Genomic DNA, 19439 nt, shown 5'->3' on the forward strand with positions numbered 1-19439 from the left:
TTAATTTTTAGGCTTTGTATTTTTGGGTTGAGGAGTAAATGAATTTAAATTTTGGTAGATATTGCTAAATTTTCTCCCATAAGGATAGTATTGTTTTGCATTCCCCAAAACTTTGGGATTTTTGCCGGTTATTTTTGTGTGTTTTATCCAAACTATTTCTACTATACAACCTGCTTTTCAATCACAGGAATATTTTTTTGAGGCCAGGACTGTTGTCCACATTGTTCCATGGAATATTTTTATAAATAATATAAATAGTCATTGCAGATAAATTAAGGATAAATCCTTTACTCTCCAGTCACAGTATTGGGTATCCAAAACTCATTCCATGTTATGAAATGCACCAAGGTGGGTAAGCAGTCTACAGCCTATGGGCCAAATCAAGGCCACCACCTGTTTTTACAAGTAATGTTTTATTGGAACACAGCCATGCTCATTTGTTAATATATTACTGTAACTGTTTTTGTGCTGTAACAGCAGAGTTAAGTGGTTACAGTAGAGACCCATATGTTCCCCAAGCCTAAGATAATTACTATCTGGCCTTTACCAAAAGAGGGTGTTGGCCCTGTACTAAGAGAGCAGACTATGTTTTGAGTAGCATCAAAGGACCAAGTAAAGACCAAGGAAAAGCTCAGAGTTCTTGTGTAGACAGTTCTGTAGCTTTAGAATTATATTGATGTTTTATGGAAAAAGACATGTAAGAAAATTTTTGTTCATTAGTTCAGCTTCCCAAAACTGACAATCCATTTTGGAAGCCATTCAGTTATGTAATTAATTGCATACTAAGATACATTGTCAGTGCGACTGAAGTAATTTTAGCACATGGTCCATAGCGTGCATGGATTTAAACACATCTTCTGTGATATGTTTTGATTCACATCCCACTGCTATGGAATTGTGTGATCTTTGGCAAGTTTCTTAACCTTTTTTAAAGCCAATTTGTATCATCGATGAGAAGGAATGAAAAGCATGTTGTCTGGCGTACAGAAAAGATGAGTGAACACCTCCATAAATGTTAGCTCCTGTTTTATTTTCTTGTGCATTTAAGGAATGATATATTTTCCAAGTATTTTTTTCTTTCATTTGATAAATACATACTCTAAATAAATTACTTGTCTTTTGCTTCTGTGGTCTTTTTAAGGATTTCTTTGGTATATTACTGTGTCTCTTACTAATGCAAGCAGACTAGTTTTTCAGTTGGAAACCACAAAGTGAAGTGGTAAGTAGTGTAGTTGGTTCTCCAGATTCAGGGTGTTAATCAGAAGAGTCTAACAATTAACTCAGCACTTTAAAAAATTAATAAAAAATCTGTCTAAATGTAATGAATGTGGTATCCTGAATTGGCCCTACGATAGCAAAAAGAACATTAGTGGAAAAACTGGGTAAATTAGAATAAAGTCTGTAGCTTAGATATTATTGTCCTAACGTTAATTTCTCAGTTTTGACAAGAGCACTATTGTTATGTAAGATGTTACTGTTAGAGAAAAACTGAGTGATGTAAGAACTCTCTCTGCTGTCTCTGCATCTTCTCTGTAAATTCTAAAATTATTTCAAAGTAAGGTGTTTAAAATGTTTTAATTAAAATAATAAGCACATTTTTGGAATGCATGCTTTGTGTCAGATATTACTTTCAGCAACCCTTTGAAGAAGATGGTATTCTCTCTTGTCCAAAGGTCACAGTTAGTATGTGACATTGTGTGTTCCAGTTATCGGAGAGATTCAAACTATGTTTATTGAATATCTTCTCTGTTTCAGTTGATATAAAGTAGTAAATAATTTCTGCCCTTATTGAGCTTAGAACTTCATAAGGTTCTTAGAGCTGCCCCTGTGCCTCCCTACCCCACCACAATAAAAAAGTTGTGTAAGGTACTGTGTTAGAGGAATAGATCAATTTAGTTCTAGTTAGAAATGTATGCTGAGTATCAGGAAATAGGTTATTGGAGCAGGAAACTTGTGAGTGACTGACTGTTCTCTGTCTCCTGAGAACATTAGATGAGGGGTGAACTTGACAAGAACATTATAAACAACAGCATCAGGTTATGGAGTGGGGAGGATTGTGGAATCTGAGCACAAGGAACAGTGTCTTATTTCTTTCTTGTCATTCTCAGTGTTTGGACTATAAGTTGGTGCTCAGTTCATGTTGAATGAATAAGACAGTATTAGGTTTTCATTTTCTCTAGAGTTAAGGAAATGGACTATATCACTTCAAAAAACCCCTCAAGAATTTGGGATTGTGAGATGCTGTATTTTCAGTTTTCTGGGTGATGATATAGGAAGTAATTGACTTTCCTGTGGGGAAAAAAGTAACAGAATAAATGGTTCAGTTCAGTTCAGTTCAGTCACTCAGTCATGTCCAACTCTCCGCGACCCCATGAATCACAGCACGCCAGGCCTCCCGTCCATCACCAACTCCTGGAGTTCACTCAAACTCATGTCCACAGAGTTGGTGATGCCATCCAGCCATCTCATTCTTGGTCATCCCCTTCTCCTCCCCGCCGCCAACCTTTCCTAGCGTCTTTTCCAGTGAGTCAACTCGTCGCATGAGGTGGCCAAAGTATTGCAGTTTCAGCTTTAGCATCAGGAGTAATAGAAACTTTCAGACCTTGTGTTATCTAGATTACTTCTGATAAAAATCTTTTCCTGGGAAATTTACCTTGTTTTTGTCTTGGAAAGGTTTCTTTTTTCATAAGATTAAGACTATAAGTTGTAATGGATCTTTTATGCAAAAATAATAACATGTTAACAGAACTTGGATCTTAAAAGTAAATTGATTTATATTTGAATTCATATTAATAAAGTATGTTATATTTCTGACAGTAGTTTTAATATTGTATTTATGTCTCCTAATAGTTCTCTAATTTCAGTGCCCTATGATATAGCAGAACATGACCACTTAGCTGTGGCTGGGCCTTTGTTAATAGATTCTTTTTTTTTTTGACCACACCAGACAGCTTATGGGATTTCATAGTTTATGGGATTGAACCGTGGCCACAGTGTGAAAGTGCTGAATCCTAACCACTAGGCCACCAGGGAACTCCCAATAGATTATTTTCTTTAGTAGAGGTCTTAATTTTCTTATCTTACATTTGCTTATGCCATAAATATTAAAATTTGACCTAAGAAGCATTTTTTTGGAGGGCAGGATATAATAAGATCATGGCAGTTTATAAAATATAATGAGAAGTAAGGTGTTCTTAATGACAGGGCTATTTTTAGAATTTATATTATTGGATGTTTAGCATCCAAATTCTAGGAACTGTTTTCTTTTTTCCCCCCAAATCTCATTTGGTTGCCATGAACATTGGAACTATGGTTCCAGAGGGAAAAGCAGAAATGGAAAGAATAAAAAATTTGGCAGTTCCTGTAGTGAAGACATTACTGAAGAGAATAATTCTTACAGTTTGTAAAGGGAAAAAAGCCTGGGACTGCACTGGAATGTTCCGATTTTTCATGATAGTTTTGGGCGAGTTAAGTGGATTTGGAAGAAAAATAGAGTAAGAATAGTTTTAAATTTTTTGTTAGATCATAGTTCTTGACGCCAGATTCTAATGACAAGTGGAAGTAAATCATTCCTGGTATACAAAAAAAATGAGCTTTTTTTAAAATTTTATTTTGGCTGTGCTGGGTCTTTGTTGCTGCAGGGGCTTTTCTCTAGCTGTGGGAGCGGTGGCTTCTCTTATTGTGGAGCACAGGCTGTAGGGCCACAGATTTAGTAGTTGTGGCTCACAGGCCCTAGAGCACACAGGCTTCAGTACTCGTGGTGTGTGGGCTCAGTAGTTGCAACTCTTGGGCTCTAGAGCACAGGCTCAGTTGTGGTGGTGCATGGGCTGAGTTGCTCCTCGGAATGCGAAATCTTCCTGGACCAGGGATTGAACCCGTGTCCTCTATATTGGATTCTTAACCACTGTACCGCCAGGAAAATCCCAGTTTTCATGTCAGTCTTTCCTTGCAAATACCATTCTTCTTAGTTTGGGGGCCATTTGATTACCCTCCAACTTCAGCATTCTGATGGATTAAAAAAAAAAATTGAGAATTTGGCATTTGGCTTTTTTGTAGTTGGAAGATTGAACTCTTTGTGATACTCTCTCTAGTTCTCATTATATCCCCTAAGCTATAGCTTTATTTTAAAGTTCTTTTGCATTTTAGTTGATCAATAGTGTTTGTCCTTCAAGAAAAAGATAATTACCGCTTGCTCTTATGTTAGTTCTTAGTTCATACTTAACATTGCTATATTTATCACATTATACTGTAGTTATTTGTCATACATTATTTGTATATCTGTCTTTACTCTTAGCACACTGCTTGAAGAAAGCAAGATCTGTATCCTCTGGTGCTTCTTGATCAATGGAAGACATTTGATAAATACTTACTTGTTTTTTGTGGCAAAAGCAAGTTTACTGAAGAAAGAACAGAAGGAATACCTCAAAGGAAGGGTGGCCAAGCCAAGAGAGGCATTGGCTGATACATACTTACTGAATAGAATTATACCAAGATTTTAATTTTAACACAGTCCTGGTATATTGTAAAATGCTGAGTAAATGTTTGTTGATTAATTCATGAATAGAAAGGCTTATTCAAATGACTGGTGGCTCAGTATTAAAGAGTCTGCCTGCCAATGCAGGAGATGTGAGCTCAATTCCTGGGTCGGGAAGATCCTCTTGAGTAGGAAATGGCAACCGACTTCAGTATTCTTGCCTGGGAAATCCCATGGACAGAGGAGCCTGGGGGGTTGCAGTCCATGGGGTCTCAGAGTCAGACATGACTGAGCATCTGAACAACAACAACAAATTATATTTATAAATTGAGTTAATTTATGTTTTCCCAGATTTCCAGATAGTTTGAAATAAAACCAGTTCATTTTAAGATGGCCAGTGGAAATTTGCTGTATGACTTGGAACTGAAATGGGGGCTCTGTAATAACCTAGAGGGGTGGGAAAGGGTGGGAGGTGGGAGGGAAGTTCAAGAGGGAGGGGACGTATGTATACCTATGGCTAATTCATGTTGATGTGTGGTAGAAATCAAACCAATATTGTCAGGCAATTATCCTCCAGTTAAAAATAAATAGAAAAAAATTGGTTCATTTTAAAAGTCTGATTAAATCATTCCTGCAATGATTCCTGCTGTTATGCTGATAGAAGATTGAGTTGCATGAATTAATCATTAGTTGTTTAACAGATATTAACGGAATTGAATTATTTTGTGCTCCTGATGACTTTTTGATTTTTAGTGTTTAGCTGAGAACTTTAGAGTAGTGGATGATAAATTACTACATTTTTTTAGTATGTTTTTGAAATTCATTTGGGCTAGCTGTCACTGAAAGAGTGAAATAATGTTATCTTGGCAGTATTTAGAACTATATTAGCTTCAGAGTAATTTTAGTCTTTTTGTAGGTTTTAAGCAAGCAAATAAAATACTTACTTTTCACTCTCACTGCATCTTTTCTAGATCAAGTTTTCGCCAGTAGCTAAAAAGTTATTCATGGTAACTGCAGTGAGCGCTGTATCTGTAATTTTTCTGGCCCATCACTTTAAAAGAAGACGTGGAAAAAAGAAAGGAAAGATATTACCATGGGAACCAGAGCACCTCATACTTGAATACACTAAAAGAGCAGCGTCAGACAAAGGTATGTAGAAATAGCTGAATTAAGTCTACAAAGGAAATTGTATATGTGCATCATTACTGGAGTGCAGTAATTTCAGTGTTTTAGTTTCCAAAATCTCCTTGCTTAATATATAGCGGAAAATTGGATTAAATATTTACTGAGCACGGCCCCGCCCATCAGAACAATTTGCCTCTGTCGGTTTCAGTTTACCCAGTTTGCCCCTCAGTCAGTCTCTCCCATCAGGAAGCTTCCATAAGCCTCTTATCCTATCCATCAGAGGGCAGACAGAATGAAAATGACAATCACAGAAAGCTAACCAAACTGATCACGTGGACCACAGCCTTGTCTAACTCAATGAAACTATGAGCCATGCTGTGTAGGGTCATCCAGGACAGATGGGTCTTGGTGGAGAGTTCTGACAAAATGTGGTCCCATGGAGAAAGGAATGGCAAACCACTTCAGTATTCTTGCCTTGAGAATCCCACAGATAGTATGAAAAGGCAAAAAGATAGGACACTGAAAGATGAACTCCCCAGGTGAGTAGTTGTCCAATACGCTTCTGGAGAAAAGTGGAGAATTAACTCCAGAAAGAATGAAGAGACAGAGCCAAAGCAAAAACAATACCCAGTAGTGGATGTGAGGAGAAGCCAATGGCAATCCACTCCAGTACTCTTGCCTGGAAAATCCTATGGACGGAGGAGCCTGATAGGCTGCAGTCCATGGGGTCGTGAGGAGTCGGAGACGACTGAACAACTTCCCTTTAACTTTTCACTTTCATCCATTGGAGAAGGAAATGGCAGCCCACTCCAGTGTTCTTGCCTAGAGAATCCCAGGGACGGCAAAGCCTGATGGGGTCTCACAGAGTTGGACATGATTGAAGCAACTTAGCAGCAGCAGCAGTGCATGTGACTGTTGATGGAAGTTAAGTCCAATGCTGTAAAGAGCAATATTGCATAGGAACCTGGAATGTTAGGTCCATGAATCAAGGCAAATCGGAAGGGCTCAAACAGGAGATGGCAAGACTGAACATCGACATTTTAGGAATTCGTGAACTAAAATGGACTGGAATGGATGAATTTAACTCAGATGACAATTATATCCACTACTGTGGACAAGAATCCCTTAGAAGAAATGGAGTAGCCATCATAATCAACAAAAGAGTCCGAAATGCAGTACTTGTATGCAGTCTCAAAAATGACAGAATGATCTCTGTTCATTTCCAAGGCAAACCATTCAGTATCACAGTAATCCAAGTCTATGCCCCAACCAGTAATGCTGAAGAAGCTGAAGTTGAATGTTTCTATGAAGACCTACAAGACTTTCTAGAACTAAAACCCCCAAAAGATGTCCTTTTCATTATAGGGGACTGGAATGCAAAAATAGGAAGTCAAGAAACACCTGGAGTAACAGGCAAATTTGGCCTTGGAGTATGGAATGAAGCAGGGCAAAGGCTAATAGAGTTTTGCCAAGAGAACGCGCTAATTATAGCTAACACCCTCTTCCAACAACACAAGAGAAGATGCTACACATGGACATCACCAGATGGTCAACACCGAAATCAGATTGATTATATTCTTTGCAGCCAAAGACGGAGAAGCTGTATACAGTTAGCAAAAACAAGACCAGGAGCTGACTGTGGCTCAGATCATGAACTCCTTATTACCAAATTCAGACTGAAATTGAAGTAAGTAGGGAAAACAAATAGACAGTCAAGGATGACCTAAATCGAATCCCTTGTGATTCTACAGTGGAAGTGACAAATGGATTCAAGGGACTAGATCTGATAGAGTGCCTGAAGAAACATGGATGGAGGTTTGTGACCTTGTACAGGAGACAGGGACCAAGACCATCCCCAAGAAAAAGAAATGCAAAAAGGCAAAATGGCTGTCTGAGGAGGCCTTACAAATAGCTGGCAAAGAAGAGAAGCTAAAGGCAAAGGAGAAAAGGAAAGATACACCCATTTGAAAGCAGAGTTCCAAAGAACAGCAAGGAGAGATAAAAGCCTTCCTCAGCGATCAATGCAAAGAAATAGAGGAAAACAAAAGAATAGGAAAGACTAGAAATCTCCTTAAGAGAATTAGAGATACCAAGGAAACATCATGCAAAGATTGGCACAATAAAGGACAGAAATGGTATGGACCTAACAGAAGCAAAAGATATTAGGAAGAGGTGGCAAGAATACACAGAGTGAAGTGAAGTCGCTCAGTCGTGTCCGACTCTTTGCGACCCTGTGAACTGTAGCCTACCAGGCTCCTCCGTCCATGGGATTCTCCAGGCACGAGTACTGGAGTGGGTTGCCATTTCCTTCTCCAGGGATCTTCCAACCCAGGGATCAAACCCAGGTCTCCAGCATTGGAGGCAAACGCTTTAACCTCTGAGCCACCACAGAAGGACTATACAAAAAAGACCTTCATGATCCAGATAACCACAATGGTGTGATCACTCACCTAGAGCCAGACATCTTGGAATGCAAAGTCAAGTGGGCCATAGGAAGCATCACTATGAAAAAACCTAGTGGAGGTGATGGAATTCCAGTTGCGCTATTTCAGATCCTAAAAGATGATGCTGCATCAGTGCTGCACTCAATATGCCAGCAAATTTGGAAAACTCAGCAGTGGTCACAGGACTGGAAAAGGTCAGTTTTCACTCCAATCCCAAAGAAAGGCAATGCGAAAGAATGTTCAAACTACTGCACAATTGCATTCATCTCACAGACTAACAAAGTAATGCTCAAAATTCTCCACGCCTGACTTCAACAGTACGTGAACCGTGAACTTCCAGATGTTCAAGCCTAATTTAGAATAGGCAGAGGAACCAGAGATCAAATTGCCTACATCTGTTGGATCATTGAAAAAGCAAGGGAGTTCGAGAAAAACATCTACTTCTGCTTTATTGACTATGCCAAAGCCTTTGACTGTGTGGATCACAACAAACTGGAAAATTCTGAAAGAGATGGGTATACCAGACCACCTGACCTGTCTCCTGAGAAATCTGTATGCAGGTCAAGAAGCTATAGTTAGAATTGGACATGGAACAAAAGACTGGTTCCAAATAAGGAAGTAGTACATCAAGGCTGTATATTGTCACCCTGCTTATTTAACTTATATGCAGAGTACATCATGCGAAATGCCAGGCTGGATGAAGCACAAACTGGAATCAGGATTGCTGGGAGAAGTATCAGTAACCTCAGATATGCAGATGACACCACCGTTATGGCAGAAAGGGAAGAAGAACTAAAGAGTCTGTTGATGAAAATGAAAGAGGAGAGTGAAAAAGTTGGCTTAAAACAACGTTCAGAACACTAAGATCATGGCATCTGGTCCCATCACTTCATGGAAAATAGATGGAGAAACAATGGAAACAGTGACAGACTTGATCTTTTTGGGCTCCAAAATCACTGCAGATGGTGACTGCAGCCATGAAATTAAGACGCTTGCTCCTTGGATGAAAAGCTATGACCAACCTAGACAGCATATTAAAAAGCAGAGACTTTACTTTGCCAACAAAGGTCTGTCTAGTCAAAGCTGTGGTTTTTCCAGTAGTCATGTATGGATGTGAGAGTTGAACTACAAAGAAAGCTGAGCGCCAAAGAATTGATGCTTTTGAACTGTGATGTTGGAGAAGATTCTTGAGAGTCCCTTGGACTGCACAGAGATCCAACCAGTCCATCCTAAAGGAAATCAGTCCTGAATATTCATTGGAAGGACTGATGCTGAAGCTGAAACTCCAGTACTTTGGCCACCTGATGCGAAGAACTGACTTATTGAAAAACACCTTTATGCTGGGAAATACTGAAGGTTGGAGGAGAAGGGGATGACAGAGAATGAGATGGTTGGATGGTATCACTGACTTGATGGACACAAGTTTGAGCAAGCTCTGGGAGTTGGTGATGAATGGGGAAGCCTGGCGTGCTGCAGTTCCTGGGGTTTTAAAGAGCTGGACATGACTGAGCGACTGAACTGACTGAACTGAATATATAACTCACAGTTAATACAAATTCATTTTAGACAGCTTAGATAATACAGATAAGCACCAATAAAAAATGACAATCGCTTGAAATTCTGCTACCCAGAAATAACGACTGATAATATTTTGGCATATATATAGTCATTTATATTTGCATTTAAATACATTGAGACTTAATATTTTTATTATATACAAATAAATGGTTTATATATTTTAAGTAAAATTCATACTTCTTGTAGCCTTTTAATATTTAATATTATGGGGGCTTCCCTGGTAGTCCAGTGGTTAAGAATCTGCCAGCCAGTGCAGAGGACATTGGTTTGATCTCCCGTCTGGAAAGGTTCCACATCCTGTGGACCAACTAAGCTCAGCAACTTTTGACCGCCTGTGCCCAGAAGTCCATGCTCTCCAAAAGAGAAGCCACCACAATGAGAAACCTGTGCAGCGCAACTAGAGAAAGCCTGTGCGCAGCACCGAAGACCCAGAGCAGCCAAAAATCAATCAGTAAATCTTAAAAATATATATAGTATTATGTAAGAATGTTTTTAAATGTCAATAGATATATCTCTATGCTATCATTTTTTAATATATACTTAGTGTGCAAATGTGCTTTACTTTTTTAACCAGTTCCCTATTGCATTCTTTAGGTTATTTTTCTTGCTTCGCATATAGTTATCTGATTATTTCCTAAGTTTATAAAGTTCTAGAAGTAGAATTGCTGGCCTTTATAAAATCTGTGTATTTTTTTAAAGACATGGTACATATTATCAAATTGTATCGATTGACGTAATTTCTTGAGCATGCTGGGTTTATTCTTTAAATTTAAAATTATTTTTTATTAATTTATCGTATGCTCTTGTGATTTGTTGGTGTAGCAAATAAAGAAAGACTGTTTTGTGCCAAGTGTTGTGAACATATTACAACAATAATGATGCCTTTCAGGTTCAGTCCCTGTGTTGGGAAGAACCGCTGGAGAAGGGAATGGCAACCCACTCCAGTATTCTTGCCTGCAATATCCCATCGATGGAGGAGCCTGGCAAGGCCCAGTTCATGAAGTTGCGAAGAGTCGGACATGACTGAGCGACAAACACACACTTATTTTTTTTTATTAGGTTTTTATAAGATCTTAGGTACAGTGTGAACATGCTGTATATTCACTGTGTTGAAATAACCTTTATAACAATCCTATGAATTAGGACTGTAATCCTATTGGGATATGGAAAAGTTAAGTAACTTGCTCAAGTTCGTATAACTAGTAAGTGCCAGGATTTGATTTGAAAAGTTTAACTGCTGTATTAAGATAAACTAAGATACAACATTTGCCTGAGATGAATGGGTAGATGGTTAGGGGAGACAGATGTATAAAAGGCTAAGATAATGTGATATGGATAAAGTTTTGGTGTAATTCAGGCAAGAATATAAGAAGTGCTTATATTTTGTTAAATTTATAATTTGAAGGTTCATAGTTGCCAATATTTTTATACTGATTGTACAGTAGGCCATTCAGATACCACCTTAATTAATTAGATGCATGTTTGAATCTTCATTTCAGAAGCAGTGTTAAAAATGTTATTTAGAGATGTAGATTTTAATAATGGTATGATATATTTAATAATTTACACAGTTAGGGGAATTGTATTTTAAAATAGCTCTCTGAATGAATATATAAACTCTGAAATTTTATCTGAAATTTATCATAGGGGTTATTGATACTTTTAATATGTTTGTTTGGTAGGTTCAAGTTGTTCCAGTAGCAGACAGAATTTGACATTATCTTTAAGTTCTGCCAAAGACAAAGGATCTCAGTCTTGTAACCTTGCTAATGGAGGACTCTTCAGTAAATACTCAGGTTCTGCACAGAGTTTAGCCTCTGTAAGTAAACATTTTATTAATTTTTTCTTTTAATTTTGATTATATATCTATCATTATATATTGGTTTAAATGTCATACAATTAGATAGCTTTTAGTATGGAGAGAACCTTAAGAAATCTGGCTGATCCTGTTTTCTTCAGACAAGTAAAATTACCTTTTTGTGAAATATTCAGCCAGCTTGGTTCCAGGTTTTTTTGAGTCAGGTAATGTGATCCTATGGTGTCCTGTGAGGATAGTGTTGGTATGGAAGTGTTGCTTCAAAGCTAGATATTCTACAAAAACCTAGAAGATGCAGCCAAACGTGGTACTAGGTTACAAAAACTGCTTGATGAACCTGCTTATGTAACAGTATTTGGCTTGATGAAGCCAAGTATGGAGTCTTTCACCTCTTCCTTTACACCATTAACATAGTATTGATTGACAGGTGAAGAGTAAAGTTAATATTTATTTAAATATAATATAGTTTAAAAGTTCTTTTACAGAACAGGTAGGATATGCACTTGCTACTAAATAATGTACATGAAAAATATGCTCCTAATCTTCTCAATTCGCCTCTTTAGAGATGAACACTGACAGTTTCTTATGTGTATTCCAGGGAGAATATGCCTCTAACATCATGTATATTCATTTAAAAAATAGTTTATAGGATACTATAATCTGTTCATACCTTGCTTCTGTATTTTATTGGAACATATAGCTGCTCCTTTCTTAAATGCTTAAAAACATATCACATTTTAAAGGCTCTTCTATTGAGCTGTGCTGTGTTGTACTTAGTCACTCAGTGATGTCTGACTCTTTGCGACCCCTTGGACTGTAGCCCACCAGGTTCCTCTGTCCGTGGGAGGAACATTTAGATCAAAGACATGCCCTTTCAATTCCTCTGGGAAACTGAGCAGGATAATGAAGTATATGCCCATTCTATAACCTGGACCTCCTCCGTGTCAGAAAGGTACCTCTCTTTTAAATTTTCTCAACTGAAAATTGAAGCTGTTCTTGACTAGAGAAAAGGATTTTTGTGATAACAGTATAAATAATTAGTCTTTAGAATCACTTTGCTATCCATGCATTGGCCGACCTACTTACTTACTCCGCTGTCAGGACTCTGAACCCAGATTTCTGCCTCTTAATGAGTGCCTGAGAGTCATGACAACAGGAGTAGAAAAGGAGAGGACAGGGTCCACAGGATTTGATAACTAGATATGAGAGGTGTGGGAAGAGAAGCTAAAGATGACTTCTTGTTACCTAGTTTGAGAAGTTATGGAGATAAAAGTAATTTTACTGAACTTGGGAGGAGTTTTTGTTTTGGGAAGATGCAAAGCTCTTTTTTCGTATTATCAGTTTGAGATGCCAGCAGAAGAGCCATGTGGAGTCACCAAATAGGCAGGTGGAAATGTGAGCTTAGATTTCTCAAAAGAGGGCAGAACTGAAATTCAAGATTTGGGAGTCTTTGCGAAGAAGTGACAAATGATTGGCTCATCAGACCTTGCTACAGAAGTAAAGATGATAGAGGCTTTTCGATTTTCATTATTACAGCAGAAAATAAGCATTGTAATAAGTTCTGAAAGGAAAGTAAGCTAGTTACCTCAAATCAAAGTAGGTGTGTGTAAAATTTATAAGTAAATACTTAATGACAGTAAACTATAAAAATAGCTGCTTGATTTTTGAAGGAAATAAATTCCCTGGTGGCCCAATGGTAAAGACTCTACCTACAGTGCAGGAGATGCAGAGATGTTGTTTTGATCCCTTTCCCTGTTGGGAAGATCCCCTGGAGAGGGAAATGGCAACCCACTCCAGTATTCTTGTCTGAAAAATTCCATGGACGGAGGAGCCTGGCGGGCTACAGTCTTTGGAGTCAGAAAAGAGTTGGATGCGACTGAGTGACTAAACAACAACAACTGGTTTATGTTCAAAATATTGTTCTACATGTATCATTTTGAGCAAACAAGCATTCAGAGTATTTAGGGTCTTATGAATTCTAAGTTTGATTGAGTATAATCAGATTTATTTCTTCAGGTAGAAATCCCATGGGTTGTTTTACCAGGATTAGGATTTATGTAAATAATTTATAAATATAAAAGAACATAAAATACTGTTATAAAAAGAGATTTTGAAGTAACTTCTGTCCATCCAATTTCAGGTCCAGAGTGTCAATTCTTGTCATAGCTGTGCTTGTGGCAATTCTAATTCCTGGGACAAAGCAGATGAAGATGATATTAAACTTGTTAATATTCCTGTGACGACTCCTGAGAACTTATATTTGATGGGTAGGAATAACATAATAATGGTTTAAGATACTGTGCTCACATGTAATGTGAAAATGAAGAATGATGAATTGTTCTAAGGGAAGCAACTGTAATTCTAAAATGTTCTTTTATCTGTTGACTCCAGTCTGTATAACATAACATGTTATATTAGTTTTCTGAGGCTGCTATACAAACAACCACAAACTTGGTGGCTTAAAATGATAGAAATATACTCTTTTGAAGTTCTGGAGGCCTGAAGTCTGAAATAATTATCACGGGATTGAAATCAAGGTGTCATTTGGGCCGTGTTCCCTCTGGAGTCTTGGAGGAGAATTCAGTCGGTGCCCCTTGCAGCTTCTGGTGCCACTTTAGGCTTGTGGCCACATGACTCCGACCCTTCCCTTCCTCTTCACTGTGTGTTTCAGATCTCCCTCTGCCTCTCTGTTATGAGGATGATTGTGATTGGATCTAGAGCCCATCAGATAATGTAGGATAATCTTAACCATGTTAAGATACTTAATCACACCCACAAAGACTGTTTTAACATTTACAAGTTCCATAAACTAGGAACCATCTTTGGGTGGTCATTATTCAGTCTATTACACTCACCTGACCTCATCTAATCAATCAATCAAAATGCACTGAAAGTAGCCTTTTATCTAGCTATCATTTGTATTCTTCCTATATCTAGGAAGGATTTTACATAGAAAGGGGCCTCTGTTTACAGCTAGAACATAAACATGTCTAGAAAGTTTCACTGGAGCCCAGGAAGAGGACCAGACTCCTTAATACTGAATCAGACTCAAATACTTTTTCAAATCCTTGTCTGTGTTCCTCTGTTCTCTGTTTCAGGCTATATTCCTTTTAAGGGGAATGCATGCTAACTAAAAAATAAAACCAAAAAAGTCTTGTGGTCCTAGCCAGTGAGCAGTAAGCGGGTGATGAGCTGGCAGAAGGACTGGGTACCTTCCTCACACTCTAGAATCAATCGTTAAAGGTGCTGTCATCTGCTGTGGTGCACTGGTTACTCCTGCCCTTGGCAAAGGAAGTAAGAGTAGTTCTTCTGCTACCTTTTCTGAAGTTTCCAAGAATTAAGCTCACTGTGCTCCTAGATTTAACTATGCCTAGTAAACCTACTTTGGCCACTTCATAAGAATACTGAGAGAGTTGAAGAGAAGTAGAGCAAAGCTAGAGAAGCTGTAGGAAGTCTCAGTGTCATACAATTAGGATTGGTAGGGAATACTGTTTCAGTTCTATTACAGAATTGCTGATATAAGACAGTTGGGCCACGTTCTGCAGTGAGGTGAGACACAGTACTTCCTGAAAGGCACCTTTTCTCTTTGGGCAACTCTGGCGTTAAATAGTTCTTCCTTATATTTAGCCAAAATAATCAGAGGGGCAGAGAGGGGAGGGAGTGAGAAAGGATGAAGGAATGAGAATTACATAGCTTAGAAAAAGGAGTCTTTTAAGTGTATAATTTTTTTTAGAAGGAAGATCCAGGCAATGATTCTTTGCTACAGAAAATGAAACAAAAGAAAAGCCTACGTTTCATTCACAGAACATTTGTTTAGAGTAGTAGATTCTCTAGATAACCGAAGAAATTATTTTTGAGGACAGGTGTTCTGTTAACTCCTGGAGAAGGGAATGGCAACCCACTCCAGTATTCTTGCCTGGAGAATCCTTATGGACAGAGGAACCTGGCGAGCTGCAGTCCATGGAGTTGAAAGAGTCAGACACGACTGAGTGATTAACACACATTCTCTTAACTACCATATCTTAAAAACATCTTGAGAATGACTTGGCCAGATTCTTAAGCAGCTTTTTAAAGATCTTTTACTTCTATATGTCTAGAGAAATTGAGCTTTTGAAATATTTTGGTTTTGTTTGAAGTACATAATGATTTTGGTAAGCTATATTTTTAAAAAAAATTTTGAATAAAAAGAGGCACATAATCACTTATTTTTTCCACAAAAGCTTTCTGTAAGCAGGGATATGAAATTTCTACTTGGACTGTAACCTTTTATGGGTTCTTGTGTATTTTTAACTCTGGTCCAGCACTTTATCCATCCAAGTCAGCAAGTTGGTGTCATAGTGGATTAAAACACTTTTTGGTGGAAAAAAGATAGAAAAGACATTATTTTAGACTTCTGTGCTATTATTTTTCTTCTTAGCTTTGCTTTCTTCTTCTGAAAGCCTCTTATAAACCTTATAGTTTCTTCTCAACTAGTTTTTCTATTTGCCTATCAGTTTTTAATTTAGAGGGATATTTTGATAGTTCTGTGACTATAAAAATTAGCTATTATTGTTGGAACTTTTGGTGAATTCATGATATTGTTTTGGAAAAATTCCAATCAGTGTATGCATTTGACTTACTAGTTTTAAAAAGGAAAAAACACGTCAGTCATTTCTCCCTTATTGTTGGTTGACTGGAACTGTAGACCTGGAATATATTAGGATATTAAGATTCTACTAAGAAGGACTTATGGTGGTCTGGTGGTTCAGACTCTGCACTCCACTGCAGGGGGTGTGAGTTTGATCCCTGGTCAGGGGATTAAGATCCCATAAGCCGCGTGGCATGGCCAAAAAAAATAAATAAAATTGTTCTGTTCTTAATTTTTAGGTATGGAATTGTTTGAAGAGGCGTTGCGTCGATGGGAACAAGCTCTAACCTTTCGAAATAGACAGGCTGAAGATGAAGCCTGTGGTTCCATTAAATTGGGTGCAGGAGATGCCATTGCAGAAGAAAGTGTAGATGTAAGGGTGACTTATTTGGGAATGGTCTTCATAATATTGGAAAAGTTTAACTATTTTTAATGTTGATTCAGTGACCTTGATTTCTGTGGCATTTAACAGAACTTTTTATTTTTTTCTCCTTCAGGATTTGTGTAGGGATATTTCTCACTGGGCTCTTCCTGTTCAGTTAGCTGTTAAATATGCAATTCATCATTTCATGATTTTCCAAGAGTATATAGAATTAAGCAGATATGATTTCTGAAGGAATTTTTAAACGTCTGCTTTGTGCTTTGGGTTGAATTAAGTGCCATTATATTCATAGAGTAATGTAGAGCTAGACTGTTATTTATTGATCATCATCTAGGCTAATGATTTTCAGAGTTGAGTATGCATTACAGGCCTCTGAAAGGCTTATTAAAAAACAGACTTGGGGGCCCCACCTCCAGAGTTTCTAATTCACTTCTAATCTCAAGTTCCCAGGTAATATTGATGCTCCTGATTAGGGACCTTACATTGAGAACCCCTGATCTAGTCCAGCTCAATTATACAGAGTACGAAATGGAGATGATTCTATGTGAGGCACAGCCAGAACCCAGGCCCCCTGACTTCTATTGCAGTATTCTCACCACCCAACCAGTAGTTTTTAAAATAACATTCCTCACTTTTCTTTCATTTAAAAGTGGAAAATGTGTAGAATTTTAACATTAGCATCTAATACTTGCTGTGTGTATGTGTTCTCTCATTGTAGGATATTATTAGTACTGAATTTATCCATAAACTTGAATCTCTGCTGCAAAGAGCATATCGTCTCCAAGAGGAGTTTGAAGCTACCTTGGGGGCATCTGATCCTAATTCCCTTGTTAATGATACTGGTAAGGCGGTTATTTTATGTGGTTTTTATGGAATGTGTCATTTTATTCTTTTATATTCTTGAAATCATTTGCTAAAGTGTATTAATATGTACTACTTTTTAGAAAATAGCCAAGAGATCAACAGTTCTATCATATTTATTGGTTTTTCTCCTTTCAGTTTAACTTTGCAACTGAACTTACTGATACAAATTCAAGTACTTATCATAGATAGGATTGTAACACTATTTTAAAATTACATTCCAAGTGAAAGAATCCCAGTTAAAGTGTTGGAGGGTGGAAAAAAATAATAATATGAGAGAGAGATACGCTACCTCAGAAATGGTTGTTTAGCTCATGACTTAAATTTAAAGTATTTTAAGTAATTCTATTTCTTGTCCTTGTTTCAGTTGCAGGCTACATTTTGATGTAAGTAGTCAATATATACATTATCATACACCATTATGTTTGTTTCCTACTTTAAAGAGAAAAGAACTTTGAATAGACTTCTTAAGTGAAGTCTTCCAAGGAGGAGTGATAAAAACTGCTTCTGGGAGTAGTCGTTAGGATTCTGGACCTTCACTGTGATGGCCCAGGTTCAGTCCCAGTCAGGGAACTGAAGGCTGCCCAGTGTAGCTTAAAAAAAAAAAAAAGAGAGAGAGAGAGAGTGAGAAAAAAAAGTTGCTTCCTTGACTTACTGTCTTAAAAATTTTTTCATTAGACTTCAGTGTTTTTTAATAGTTTCTCTGCTCTTGGCATAGGTATAAGAGTTTGACATATAGAGATTATAGGCCAGAAAAAAATATAGATCATATTCATGTCAACAAATAGAATTTGTCAAAGTTTTCTTTATATATATATATATATAGGTATATATTTATACAGTTTCTTTTGTAACTTATTAGAATGGTATTTGTGACAATAAGTTTTAAAAAGAACAAAGAGAAGGATTTTTAAAAGAAGTCAGATGTAAAAGTGGGAATGGAACAACTAGAAAAGATAGCAAAGTGGATAAACAGCAAAGAAAGCCACAGAGAAAAAGAAGTAGGAAAAATTTATAAATATGAGGAAGGGGGCCTGAGACTATTCACGTTTTATTTTAGGAAAGTTGTATTTGCCATCACTATTCTAATCTTCTGCTTGCAGTTTCTGTCTGACCCTTATGATAAGGATCAGGTAGATGTGGTGTTGTATACTTATTAGTCTCCTAATATGTGTCTCAGATTTTGTTCTGTTTGGCATGCCCAGAGTTTCTTTTTTCTACTGATCATAGCAGTTGGTGGAATCTATCTCTCATTTCTTCAGGTTATCAGTTACAAAAGGTTTTTGAGGTACTGCTCAGAGGGTCTGTGTTGGTTTTACATTGCATCTGGACAAGAAGACCTCTAGGCAGATGGTTTGATTTCTGGGGCTCCAAGTTGTTTCTGAAGAATTGTTGTTAATTTGGAACTGTAAATGGCTAGGATTTCTAGAGTGGGACCCATAATCCACCCATCCATTCGGTTAGCTTAGGTTTGTAATAAGTTCCTAATCCCACCCATGTCTTAACTTGAGCTGTCAAAGACTATTTGGCTGGCTGGCTTTTCCTTTTCTCTGCAGCCTAACAGTGCCTTGCCTGTTATTGCCCTGGAGACTCCAGTTGACATGATGCTGTTTTATTTTGTTCCTTCTTGGGAATTATTTGAATATTTTGTTACTACAAGTTTCCATTTTGGAAATTCTGGACTGAAAGAGCTGAATCTATGGCCAGAACTCCAGTAAGGGAGTATTTCTGTTATATCTGTTATTTGCTGTTAATCAGGATTGCTCAGAAGTCATTTAACTATCCTTGTCCCCTAGAGTCAACTTATTAATAGTCATAAATAAAGAGAGGTTAACAAATGCCTTCAGAAGCTCAGGGGTGAACTTAAACCAATTTTTGATTGGTTTAAGTATTCAGTGAGTACTTTATCGTTTTGGAATTTGCTTTGTCTTATTTGATAAAAATTAATTTTTTTTTCTTGCTAAGAATTTGATAGGTTTTCAAGGTTGGAGGATTTTTTTTTAGCAGCAGTCATCTAATTCATCTCCTTTCCCCTGAACTTAATATCTAACAATTACTGTTGTTTGCATGTTATGTTTTAGGCTCTTTGCTACGGCCCATGGTTCCTTTTTTGGATCAGGCACAATTCTGAG

At 37.5% G+C, this 19439-nt stretch overlaps 1 protein-coding gene across 3 annotated transcripts in view; it reads left to right on the forward strand.

Moving 5' to 3' along the window:
• MIGA1 (mitoguardin 1) overlaps positions 1-19439 on the forward strand; it is a 79241-nt gene that overhangs the window by 8326 nt on the left and 51476 nt on the right. For all 3 annotated transcript variants that reach the window (XM_055401323.2, XM_088835405.1, XM_088835404.1), the window contains exons 3-7: positions 5446-5623; positions 11304-11440; positions 13578-13704; positions 16304-16437; positions 17165-17288. In XM_055401323.2, coding sequence (XP_055257298.1) covers positions 5446-5623; positions 11304-11440; positions 13578-13704; positions 16304-16437; positions 17165-17288 — 700 coding nt within the window. The remainder of the gene's footprint in view (positions 1-5445; positions 5624-11303; positions 11441-13577; positions 13705-16303; positions 16438-17164; positions 17289-19439) is intronic.

The sequence above is a fragment of the Moschus berezovskii genome, chromosome 4 (assembly GCF_049115385.1).
Source record: "Moschus berezovskii isolate FMDL1 chromosome 4, NW_MosBer_1.0, whole genome shotgun sequence".
Lineage (NCBI taxonomy): Eukaryota > Metazoa > Chordata > Mammalia > Artiodactyla > Moschidae > Moschus > Moschus berezovskii.